General features: G+C 44.6%; 1 protein-coding gene across 1 annotated transcript in view; it reads left to right on the top strand.

Annotated features, from left to right (window-relative positions):
• Positions 1 to 13421, top strand: part of CACNA2D4 (calcium voltage-gated channel auxiliary subunit alpha2delta 4) — a 166579-nt gene that overhangs the window by 126139 nt on the left and 27019 nt on the right. Inside the window, exons 28-29 of the mRNA XM_073335235.2 lie at positions 9217 to 9278; positions 10504 to 10518. Of these exons, the coding sequence (XP_073191336.1) occupies positions 9217 to 9278; positions 10504 to 10518 (77 nt within the window). The remainder of the gene's footprint in view (positions 1 to 9216; positions 9279 to 10503; positions 10519 to 13421) is intronic.

A 13421-nucleotide genomic window follows, 5' to 3' on the forward strand; every position in this document is an offset into this window, starting at 1 on the left:
ATTGGCTCTGTGAGTCTTTCCAGTGCATCCTGGCCACTGGCCCATAAGCCTTCTCTTTCTTAATCAAAAACTTCTTTCTCTTGCCTTTGTCTTGTCCTTGATTTCCAGTCTGGGTGTCCTAGCCACAGCAGGTAAATCCTGGGAAAAATCATTCTTTTTCACCTTACCTGCTTTAATGGCCCTGTTTCCAACCTCCAATTCCTTTGGTGGGCTGCACTTGCTTTAGGTGTTTTGTTTTGTTTTTACTATTACTGTATTATATTATTATTAGTAGTAGTAGTTTGTCCTGAAGTTATTTTTTAAGTAAAATGTTTCTTGGCTCTTAGGTCAGTCACTTAGAGAGAAAGGGCCAAATTCATCCCTGGAGAAGCTCCATTGGCTCATGCTAGCAAAGGAAGAGAAGTGGATAAATTGTTCAATGACAAGACAGAGGGAATGAAAATAATGTTTTTATTTAAATGGCAAGCCAGCTGCTGTGGCAGCAAAAGCTTTTGAATGGTAAGGTACATCTAGATAAGCCGTCTACCAGCTGTAATCTTATCGCTCTTTGTTATGACTCTTTATTATGAGGTAGACAAAGAATGAAATCTTGAGGAAAGCTCCTTATGAGAAAGGCATATGGATAATCAAAGAGACAACCCAAGAAAAGGCAGACAGAGACAGACAGACATGGATGAGTTAATGACAACAGACGTGGTGAGTGGAGGAATGAACAGGCGGAGGGGAATAGTATAAACAACACGCTGAGCCGTGGCATGTGGTTTCTCGGAGATGCAGTTGCAACAGTGCTGCAGGGGCATGATCAGTTTGCAGCGACTAGAGGATACCTGCTGGTGGGAAGCCATGCATGAACTTGGGATGTCTGAATAGCGCACCAGTATCGGACTATTCAACATATATTATGTTGTCTCCCTTCACGTACTTTATTCTACCGCAGGGAAACTACGGTTGCTCAAGTTATTAGCAAGTCAGTAGAAATAATACCATTATCCAGGGTCACCTCTAGGACTTTATGGTCGTTGCTGTGCTGTGCTCCACAGCCACCCTGAATTTCGTAGCAGAGTAGAACTCCCCTCTTACGCTGGAGCAAAGAAGGCTCTCAGGTAGCTCTTAGCTATTCTTTGGCACATGCGGTGACTTTTTATCACCAGCTTTTCCTTCCTCTCATCCCTAAGCTTCTGACTCATTGTCTCCTGAATCTGTGTCTCCTGCCTTCCTCCTTCCTCCCACCCCCTTCCAAAGTACGGACAGCCTGCAGGACAGCCAGGCCACTACTGCTTACTGCCCCTTACAAAAAGGAAAGGAGGACTTGGGGCACCTTAGAGCCTAAGAAATTTATTTGAGCATAAGCTTTCGTGAGCTACAGCTCACTTCATCGTTGCATCCGATGAAGTGAGCTGTAGCTCACGAAAGCTCATGCTCAAATAAATTTCTTAGGCTCTAAGGTGCCCCAAGTCCTCCTTTCCTTTTTGCGACTACAGACTAACACAGCTGCTCCTCTGCAACCTGCCCCTTACACTACATCTACGTACTAGGACTAGCTCAGTGGTAGTGTAGCCAGGACAGCACGGACAGCAGTGGCATGGGCTTAGCCACACTGAATATGAATCCCTGGGGTTCAGGCAGGTTTGGATGCAGCACAGGTAGCCCGTGCTGTCACTGCCGTGGGTGCACTATTGTTTTGAGTCTGCTAGCTTGGTGTGAGCTCGCGCAAGTATGTCTACATGAGCTGGGAATCACACCCAAGTATAGACATAGCCTGAGAGGCTGTCCCCTGCCTCTTCTTTCTCAACCCCCCAGGCTCAACATGAATGCAGAGGAGGCTAATGTATAGTCCCCACTGAGCACCACTACCATTCCCCACATAGGCAAGGACAGGGGACAAGACACTAGAAGGGGACAGGTTTTCCTACTCCTGTTCCCCTGAGTGGAGACCAGCCAGAGAGAGACAGACCACAGTGTAAGTTAAAGTAGACCCTACATTGCTTGAAATTACCCCTTCTTACATCTTCTGGCTGCAGGACTGCATGGAAAGGAAAGTGGGTGTGAGCCCCATGGGGTAGAAGGGGATGGCTGCTGGGTCACATCACCAGGATATCACTACAAGGAAAGAGGACTAGCTGTTGGACTACATGGAAAGTAGAGGGCTAACTGCCAAGCTACATACAAAGGAGAAGGGTGGCTTCACACAATGACAAGGGCCACATGCAAAGGAGAAAGATAGCTGACAGACTGCCCAGGAAGGAGAGACATGGCTGCAGGCTACAAGGAAAGGAGAGGGCTAGCTACTGGGTAGCTCAGGAAGGACAGACATGATGGATTTCTCTTTCTTTTGGTTGCCACAAAGCACCAGTGCAAACCCGGGAGCCCTATTCCCCCTCATGACACAAGTAATTCTGCAGTGGAAGTTACTTTCACCCTACAGGCTGAGGAGGAAAAGGTTCATGACCAAGGTTTTCATTTCCTTTGAACAACATTTCAGGACTTAGGTCACTCTTGGCAAAAACATGAGCTTCTCAATAACTCCCTGTGTTCCAAGGTTAGTTGTCCTGGTACCAACTCCTCCTCAGTCTTGTAAAATCTGCATGTCTTTGGTAATGTTCACTCCCGTTGATGTGATCGGCTCTGAAAGGAGGAATGACTCTTGCTTGAGATAGTTTTAAAGGATAACAAGGAATTTATTCAAAGCTATGTACAAAGTCAGCCCATCTTCTAGATGGACTCAACAACAAACAACAACAACATCATTTACACTCTATCATACTCCAACACAGATAGGCCATGAGCCTAATTCACCCCTGGGGTAACCCAGCTGAAGTCAATAGAACTACACCAGAACTGAACTTAGCCCTGTGCTTTCTTCTTTCCTTATATTCAGAGACTTAGATCCAGATGAATCTTAAATTAATCTTTTGTCTTGTCAGGTTGTGTATTCTGGGGTTTAGGCAGCTGTAGAAAATAATTCCTTTCCCCATTTCACAGCAGTCAGATTCATTCTATAATAGGGAGCTCTGGATGAAAACCTTCCAGTGAAGTGGGATCTTACCAGCAGTAAGGATGTGACAGGAAGGACACTGACACCAGGGCGTTACAAGCAGAGATGATGTACCATGGCCATGATGCCAGCTGCCAGGTTCTTTCTGCACAAAGTATGACAATACCTATTGCACTCTCTGGTTTTTATTACTTCCCAGCTGAATTACAACATCAGATCAAAGAGTTAACTTAAAAGCAGCCACACAAAGTTGCAAGATATAGACTTAAAGAACTCACCAGGCCTGATTCTCCTCTCACTTACACTGGTGTAAATCTGGAGGGGACCAGGCCCTCCATCTCTCCCTCTCCTGCTTTCCTCTCTGCCTCTCTTTCTCTTTATTCTTTTTTTTAAATCATATTTTAAGATCCTTCTTGAGGCTGGATTTCTTGCAGGCCCCTTTGATTTGGCTGGTTGATTCTGTGGGTTGACACTTGCCCCTGTTAATCTTTGTTACTGCATTTGTATATACACTGGGGGCATTCCTATGTCCTACAGAGAGACACTGCACACTTCTTGCTTCTACAGAGGGCATGACACTGGGGATGTGACAGTGCATGGAAGGGGCTGAGGCACAAAATCAGGGCAAGACTGAGTAAAGAATACCCGTTGGCCTAGGGGAAGGTGCACTCAGCTGCAGCGGCACAGGAGCCAGCAAACAGAGCTGTAAACAGGGGCGTTTGAGTGGGAGTTTGCAAGGGGAGTTTGGGGGGAAGACTAAGAGAGCCAGGCAGAGGAACAGACAGGCTAGTGAAGGGAGTGTGTGGTGTTCTGGTAGTGTTTTGGTGCTCGCTGGGGGGTTTGTTTTGCTGTGAGTGGCGGCGTTTTGCTTTGGTTTGTGTTTCCCAGACTAACAGGACTTAGGTGAGAAGGCGATGACAGATACAGAGGCAGCAGTGGGAGTGACCCAAGCAGTGGAAGACACAATGAAGTTGACTGGATGTGGAAGCTGTGGCATGTACATGATCCTGGAGCGGGTACCTGAAAAGAGTTTCGTCTGCATCACGTGCCGCTTGATAGAGCTGATGGAAGAAAAGAACCGAGGATTGGAGGTGCAGGTGGAAACTCTGGTTGAGTTTAGAAGGGGATTCAAGCAGATGATGGAGCAAAGACATGAGGAGGCTGAAGGGAAAAGCTCAGACTGGCAGATGGAAGCAGGGCCAAAGACTGCTGGATGAAGAAAGTGGTCAGTGGAAGCATGTGACGAAGAGAACCAGGGAGAGGAAAAGACAGGCTAGAGAAGGAGAAATAGAGCTCAGAAGCAGGTTTGCGGAGTTGGAAAATGAAGAAGGGGCACAACAGGTGGTCACTGAAGGTGAGAGGGCAAGGAAGACGAGAAGAGCAGCTAGTCCTATAGGAAGAGTCAATGGAGCTAACACCAAATAGGAGCCCCAGGAGGATACTGGATGGGTTGCAGAGGATTGCAAGGAATCAAAAGGACTTGCAGCCAGAGGGAACGGGATAGACTGGAGAATCTCACCATCACCAGAAAAAGGCAAGACTACATGATTGGGGACTCCTTACTGAGAATAGACAGGCCTGTAACCAGAGCTGATCCAGAGAACAGAAGAGTGTGCTGTCTGCCAGGTGCTAAGATACGGGATGTGGACCTGAGGCTGAAGAGGATCTTAACAGGAGCGGAAAAGAATCCACGGATTGTCCTTCATGTGGGAACAAAGGATACGGCTAGATTCTCGCTGTAACGTATCAAGGGAGACTATGCCAGGCTGGGGAAGACGCTTAAGGAAATCGAGGCTCAGGTGATCTTCAGTGGGATTCTGCCTGTTCCTAGAGAAGGGCAACAGCAGTGTGACAAGATGATGATGATCAACAGATGGCTCAGGCAGTGGTGCTATAAGGAGGGCTTTGGGATGTGTGGCCACTGGGAAGCATTCATGGACAGAGGACGGTCCTCTCGGGATGGACTTCACCTGAGTAGGGAGGGAAATAGTCTTCTAGGATGGAGGCAGACACAACAGTTTAAGAGAGATTTAAACTAAGAATCTGGGGGAGATGGTTGGGAGATGTCCAGGTAATCTCCACGCCGGATTTTAACATTGAGAGGGAAGAAAACGAAGTAAGAAAGGATACAGCCGTGGGTAGAAGAATGGACATAAGGAGAAAAGATAGTGTAGATACCAGTCTAATAGGTGATACTGGCAGTAGAATGTCTGTTTCTAATCGGGTAAAGAATGTGAGCGAAGCCAAAACAGCAAAAATTAAGATGTTTGTACACCAATGCGAGGAGCCTAGGTAACAAAATGGAGGAACTAGGGCTACTGGTGCAGGAAGTGAAACCAGATATTATAGGGATAACAGAAACATGGTGGAATAGTAGCCATGGCTGGAGAATAGGTATTGAAGGGTATGTTCTGCTTAGGAAAGACAGAAATAAAGGCAAAGGGGTGGAGTAGCATTGTATATCAATGATGAGGTAGAATGTAACAAAATAAGAAGTGATGGAATGGATAAGACAGAGTCTGTCTGGGCAAAAATCACATTGGGGAAGAAAACTACTAGAGCCTGCCCTGGGATAGTGCTTGGGGTGTGCTATAGACTGCCAGGATCCAATTTGGATATGGAGAGAGACCTCTTTAATGTTTTTAATGAAGTAAATACTAATGGGAATTGTGTGATCATGGGAGACTTTAACTTCCCAGATACAGACTGGAGGACAAGTGCTAGTAATAATAATAGGGCTCAGATTTTCCTGGGTGTGATAGCTGATGGATTCCTTCACCAAGTAGTTGCTGAACCGACAAGAGGGGATGCCATTTTAGATTTGGTTTTGGTGAGTAGTGAGGACCTCAGAAGAAATGGTTGTAGGGGACAACCTTGGTTTGAGCGATCATGAGCTAATTCAGTTCAAACTAAATGGAAGGATAAACAAAATAGATCTGTGACTAGGGTTTTTGATTTCAAAAGGGCTAACTTAAAAAAATTAAGGAAATTAGTTAGGGAAGTGGATTGGACTGAAGAACTTGTGGCTCTAAAGGCAGAGGAGGCCTGGAATTACTTCAAGTCAAAGTTGCAGAAACTATCAGAAGCTTGCATCCCAAGAAAGGGGAAAAAATTCATAGGCAGGAGTTGTAGACCAAGCTGGATGAGCAAGCATCTCAGAGAGGTGATTAAGAAAAAGAAGAAAGCCTACAAGTAGTGGAAGATGAGAGCGATCAGCAAGGAAAGCTACATTACTGAGGTCAGAACATGTAGGGATAAAGTGGGAAAGGCTAAAAGCCATGTAGAGTTGGACCTTGCATTATTAAAATTAAAACCAAGAGTAAAAGGTTCTATAGAAACATAAATAAGAAGAAAACAAAAAAAGAAGTGGGACAGCTAAACACTGAGGATGGAGTGGAGGTTAAGGATAATCTAGGCATGGCCCAATATCTAAAGAAATACTTTGCCTCAGTTTTAATGAGGCTAATGAGGAACTTACGGATAAGGGTAGGATGACAAATGGGAATGAGGACCTGGAGGTAGATATTACCACATCCAAGGTAGAAGCCAAACTCGAACAGCTTAATGGGACTAAATCTGGGGGGGGTCTAGATAATCTTCATCCAAGAACATTAAAGGAACTGGCACACAAAATTGCAAGCCCATTAGCAAGAATTTTTAATGAATCTGTAAACTCAGGGGTTGTACCCTATGACTGGAGAATTGCTAATATAGTTCCTATTTTTAAGAAGGGGAAAAAAGGTGATCCAGGTAACTACAGGCCTGTTAGTTTGACATCTGTAGTATGCAAGGTCTTGGAAAAAATTTTGAAGGAGAAAGTAGTTAAGGACATTGAGGTCAATGGTAATTGGGACAAAATATAACATGGTTTTACAAAAGTTAAATTGTGCCAAACCAATCTGATCGCCTTCTTTGAGAAGGTAATAGATTTTTTAGACAAAGAAAATGCAGTGGATCTAATTTACCTCGTTTTCAGTAAAGCATTTGATACGGTTCCACATGGGGAAATATTAGCTAAATGGAAAAGATGGGGAGCAATATGAAAAATGAAAGGTGGATAAGGAACTGGTTAAAGGGGAGACTACAACGGGTCATATTGAAAGGTGAACTGTCAGGCTGAAGGGAGGTTACTAGTGGAGTTCCTCAGGGATCGGTTTTGGGACCAATCTCATTTAATCTTTTTATTACTGACCTTGGCATAAAAAGTGGGAATGTGCTAATAAAGTTTACGGATGACACAAGTCTGGGAGGTATTACCAATACAGAGAAGGACCAGGATATCATACAGGAAGATCTGGATGACCTTGTAAACTGGAGTAATAGGATGAAATTTAATAGTGAAAAGTGCAAGGTCATGCATTTAGAGATTAATAACAAGAAGCTGGGGACGCATCAGTTGGAAGTAACAGAGGAGGAGAAGGACTTCGGAATATTGGTTGATGACAGGATGACTATGAGCCGCCAATGTGATATGGCCGTGAAAAAAGCTAATGCGGTCTTGGGATGCATCAGGCGAGTTATTTCCAGTAGAGATAAGGAGGTGTTAGTACCGTTATACAAGGCACTGGTGAGACCTTATCTGGAATATTGTGTGCAGTTCTGGTCTCCCATGTTTAAGAAGGATGAATTCAAACTGGAACAGGTACAGAGAAGGGCTACTAGGATGATCCAAGGAATGGAAAACCTGTCTTATGAGCTTGGCTTGTTTAGCCTAACCAAAAGAAAGCTGAGGGGAGATACGATTGCTCTCTATAAATATATCAGAAGGATAAATACCAGGGAGGGAGAGGAATTATTTAAGCTCAGTACCAGTGTGTACACAAGAACAAATGGACATAAACTGGCCATCAGGAAGTTTAGACTTGAAATTAGACGAAGGTTTCTAACCATCAGAGGTGTGAAGTTCTGGAACTGTCTTCCAAGGGGAGCAGTGGGGGCAAAAGACATATCTGGCTTCAAGATTAAGCTTGATAAATTTATGAAGGGGATGGTATGATGGGATAGCCTAATTTTGGCAATTCATTGATCTTTGACTATTAGCGGTAAATATGCCCAATGGCCTGTGATGGGATGTTAGATGAGGGTGGGATCTGTTACTATAGAGAATTCTTTCCTGCGTGTCTGGCTGGTGAGTCTTGCACACATGCTCAGGGTTTAGCTGATTGCCATATTTGGGGTCAGGAAGGAATCTTCCTCCAGGTCAGATTGGCAGAGGCCCTGTGGAGTTTTCGCCTTCCTCTGCAGCGTGGGGCACAGGTCACTTGCTGGAGGATTCTCTGCATCTTGAAGTATTTAAACCACGATTTGAGGACTTCAATAGCTCAGACATAGGTGAGAGGTTTGTTACAGGAGTGGATGGGTGAGATTCTGCGGCCTGCGTTGTGCAGCAGGTCAGGCTAGACAATCATAATGGTCCCTTCTGACAAAGTCTGTGATTCTTATGAAGAGCAGCCAATGAGTTAAAATCTCCCCTTTTCTACTGACAGGTATTATATTTCTGTGTACTTTGCAACTGTTATTGTTGATCAAGAATGGCCTATGGGCACATCTACACCACAAATTAGAGTGTAATTGTAAACGATTTAATCCAGCTAGCATGGGTAACAATAGCACTGAAGACACAGCAGCACAGGCTTCAGCGCAGGTTAGCCGCCCCAGTACAAGCCCACTGGGGAGCCTGGGTACATTCTTGGGTTGCTAGCCCATGCTGAAATCCATGCTGCCACATCTTCCCTACAGTTATGCCTTAAATTGCAGTGTAGATGTATTCTTTATTGCTGCATTCAGGTTGCAGTCTCCCTGGAGGTGGGGGCTTGAAACACACTCCTAACACTAGCCTACTTTTCTGAGTCAAAGTGTGTTATACGCAAGAGATCAGCCTAGATGATCATAACAGCCCACCCTGGCCTGAAAATACCTGACAGCCCAAGATAAAAGCCTTTTTTTATCTGTTTGTAGCTCTGTAGTGTTTAGTGGGAGGAAGGTGTCAATATTTCAATACAGCAATTGACACCTCCTTTTCTCCCACCCTGTTAAACCTCTGACTCTCACTTGACTGTCTGACTCAGTGCTTACCTTTCAGTTAGTCATTTACACTTGGAATCAGGCTGCGAGTGCAATTTCGTCCTGTTGTTTCATGCAAATATTTTTTTTCTTTCCTAACGTGCAGCAATTTTTCTCTCACCCCCCTGCCCTTCCTCCCCGCTTTTATTTCCCCGTAGCTGTGGGCGTGCAAATTAAGATGGAATTACTCCAACGCAAGTTCTGGATGGCTACACGGCAGGTAGGAATGGCAGTAATTCTGTGGAGACACGATTTCACCACCTTCCTTTTGCTTGTCCCATGCTATGCACTTTGATTTCTGGTGGCATTTCCATGAAGGCTTTTGTGAAATTTGTATGAAACAGATTTATGTGGTAGATTAGTTTTAAATTACACTTTTCTCTAATCCTTTGATGGCTCTAATGCTGCATGAGCTGCACGTCTGATCTAGGAACGCTGCGTTAACTGGCCTGGCATTAACTCTGCTGCAGCTGACACATGCATTGTGGAAATAGGTTTGCACTCATTCAGGCTTTCGGACCCATCATGGAAAGCTGTAATTTGGGACACAAAATCTCCCTGCCCTCCCCTTTGCTATCCTGATCTCAGCAATGCTGATGTTGATGATGATGAGGTCCTACTAGCCTGTCAAAATAAAAAATAAAATAAATAAATAAAAAGACTTGCTCCAGGCTAGCAGGCCAGGAGAAATTTGCGATGTTGAGCTAGTTCAGACACTCTCATCAGATTGAGAGAACTGGGATAACTAGGGCATTTCCTGGGTATGATAAAGGAGGAGAATGGAAATGCCTTTTGTTACCAGCAAGGGGCACTCTCAAAATATCAGGGAATATGAGCAGCACATTGTTGGGAGGAGTCTCATCGGACTGATGACGCAAAGAATGAAATGTCTGCCTGGTGCTCGCATAGGAAACGGTTACCAGGTTAGAATTATTCTGGTTTGAGCTCAGGAAACTTGTCTCCATGACTGGAGAACCCGAGAGGAATGGGAAAGGATTTTTATTGCCATTGGTGGCACAGGGAGGGCTCTTGGCAGGCTGGAGACTGAGGTGCCCTGGTTGTATGTCTAACAGGATACCTGGCAATAAGGAGATTCCCCACAGAGGGAATAGGAGCTCCTTGGAGGTTTATCAAGGAGGGTTATTGAAAGGAGGTTGTACAAGAACCTTCTGGGGGACATGGCCCAAGGAAGTAAACACATATTAATATACGTTAATTCCTGGGGTGAAATGAGCCTGGAAAGAGAGAATGAAGAAGCTGAAGGGTGGTTCCTGGATCAGGAATGAAGCCCTGTTTCTGACACTCACTCATGTGAAAGAAGAGTTTGCCCGACTTACAGGCACTAGGTAGCGGTTCAATAAGGAGTCACTAATGAACGGTTTGTTTTTTCTCTCCATATCTCTCCTGCATACTGTACTGCTCCACATACCCACACTCCAACCCAGCCCAATGACACTGACGTAAGTAGACAGGAGCTCAGTACAGAAAGATCTCCCAGAGTTCCCCGCTGTGTCCCTGCCTGTGTTGTATGATGCTTTGTTTGTCACGTGTATTTTATGTCATTGTAGGATATACGCTGTCCCTTGCCTCTAGTAGCTGGAGACAGTCCAAGCTCACTTATCTTGTGTTTTTCTTTGCAGTAACTAAGTGTCTTTGAAAAAAGAAAAGGAGGACTTGTGGCACCTTAGAGACTGACAAATTTATTTGAGCATAAGCTTTCGTGAGCTACAGCTCACTTCATCAGATGCATGCAGTTTTTCTACCGCATGCATCCGATGAAGTGAGCTGTAGCTCACGAAAGCTTATGCTCAAATAAATTTGTTAGTCTCTAAGGTGCCACAAGTACTCCTTTTCTTTTTGCGGATACAGACTAAAATGGCTGCTACTCTGATACGTGACTTTGGCAAAGCTTAAAGTAGACTGGGTTGCAGTGATTCAGAGACCCACCCAAGAAACCACAGAGCCTGATGTGGATTGGCCCCTTGGGAAGGAGTAGTGATGCAGAAACGTTTGAAGAGGCAGTCCCAAAACAAATGGGGAGCACAAATTCAACTATCCCCATCCCTGTGGTTTTCTCATGTAAATTTCCTGCTCTTTTTCGAGCAGAATGAACAAGGGTGATTCTAATCTCATTCCCACTGCTGCAAACCCAGAGTAATTCCAAAGGCTTTAAGAGAGTTCTTCCAGATTCACACCTGTGCTGAGATGAGAATCTGTCCACATGCTGCTAACAGGGGTGCTGTAATGTAAGCATATAGATGGGAACACATGAATTGGGAATGGGTGTTGTGGCCTTTCATGTGGAAAATAATTCTTCTGGGTTTATTGGGGATTCTCACCTGAACTCTTGGATTTGGTCAGATTCTGCTGCATCACTCTTCTCTGGGCCAGTCCCCAACTGGCCACTGACTGGATGGTACAATCCTAATTGATACATTCAAACTTCGCCTTGGAAGACTATCCACTTTTCCATCTGTACATTATTAGTAAACTTTTCCCTGCTGCCCTCATCAACAGGCACAATAACGTTATAAATAGATTTAAACTAGAGCTAGGATCAAACCAACACCCAGGACCTTTACTTTGCAGGAGGGGCTTGAAATCTGAACATGGATCTGGACTTGAATTTTGTAAGTGGCCCCTGACTTTATTTTAGGCTGAACTAAACCTCAGATCTGAACAGCCTTAACTTTGGAAGTGTCTGAAATCTGGATCCAGATATTTGCAGCTTGTACCATATCTCATTTACACAAACTCTCTCACTCCTGAAGTCTTGTTACAGTATAATGAAATTCCATTGCTGGGCAATGGTGGAACTGTAGTTCTGAGAGATCACTTCAACCCCTGAGCTAAAAGATACAATGAGCCCAAACTATCCCTCGGTTTAACTCAGTTGTCTTCACTTTGGTTTGTTAATCTTCATCCCTATGGGTAATACTCTTGGGTTTGTTATGGCCATATTTCTCAGCCGCACAAACCAGAGAAAATCCAGAGTGACGTCAAGGGCTGCCACTTTTTTGTGTGTGTCATGCAGGGATGAAATAATCCCATTGTGACAAGGCAACATTTACACCTTCACATCATAACAATGGACCAGGTAATAAACCATTATCAAGATGTGAAGAGCTGATGTAGTTGTGGCATGAAGATGCAACGGCACAAACCCATGGAGCCTGAAACAAACTGAAAATTCTTTAATCATCCTTTGAAATACACTTACAGGACCCAGGATGGCTCCATGGAAATAGCAAATCTGTGCTGCAGATCTTGAGATGAGAAACACTAGCTGCGATTAATAGTTTTGCTGTGGTTTGAGAGGCCTATTTACCTGTAGCTGTTCAGAAACAGCCAGGAAGGGCAGGCGGAGAGGGGGTTATTTTATAAAATTTATTGCAGTTTTAAAATAATCAGCAGCTGATCCAGAGTAGGCAAGGCCTGTCATCTTTGTCATTATTCTTCCCAAACCTCAGGAAAGCCATAGAAGGGGACCCCCCCCCAACCCCCGGCGAGAACTTGGCAACACTGTGTCAACTTTCCCTCCCTTGCGCCCAAGGAAAATAACATTAAAAAATAACACAAAGAGACAGACACAAACACGGAATAGTTATGAAATGAATAATCACTTGAAGGCTTTTGTTACTCACTGTTTAACTCCTCCTGTCCCTATCCAGTTCAGTGGTGTGACACACATGTCAACTCTGGTATCTGTAGATCCTTGAATGAAGCAAATGGATGATGCCTGAGGCTATCCGAGCACATTCACATTCTATTGTGTCATTAGTTGTCTGGAAAAACCCACTGCCTGAGAATAATGCATCCCTAAAATGTAATGCCTTTATTTGGTCAAGATGTTATGAAATATGAAAATGCACTCTGTTTTCTCTCCACTGTATAATAATTTTTGTTATTAATACTAGAGGGTTTGATTCTGCCACTTGCACTGAGGGCTTGCTATCCAGCCAGTGCGTGGCAAGCTAGGCTGTGAACATACAGCGCTCTAGCCTGCTGCACGTTAACTGCCCTGGTGAGCCCCACTAAAGCACATTAGAAGTTGCCTTAGTCCACTGTGATGTACTTGTAGCATGTAGAAGCAGACAGCCAGTTAGTGCCCAGCAAGCTAGATTGCTGTAGATTTCTATCCCAGCTTGCCAGGTACTGACAGTGTAGACAAGCCCTGAGTAGTGCCTTGCTCTATGAGCAGTCCCTATTCAAAGAGCAAGGTCCTGCTCAAAGTGGATAAGGAAGGCAGAACCAGGCTCACATGTAATATTCAGTGGAGACAATACTCGTTATTTTGAGGACTTAGATTGTGGGTAGAGGGCAGAACCATTACTGGTCTCCTTGGCAGGCGTTAAGTGTGTGC

The sequence above is a fragment of the Lepidochelys kempii genome, chromosome 1 (assembly GCF_965140285.1).
Source record: "Lepidochelys kempii isolate rLepKem1 chromosome 1, rLepKem1.hap1, whole genome shotgun sequence".
NCBI lineage: Eukaryota > Metazoa > Chordata > Testudines > Cheloniidae > Lepidochelys > Lepidochelys kempii.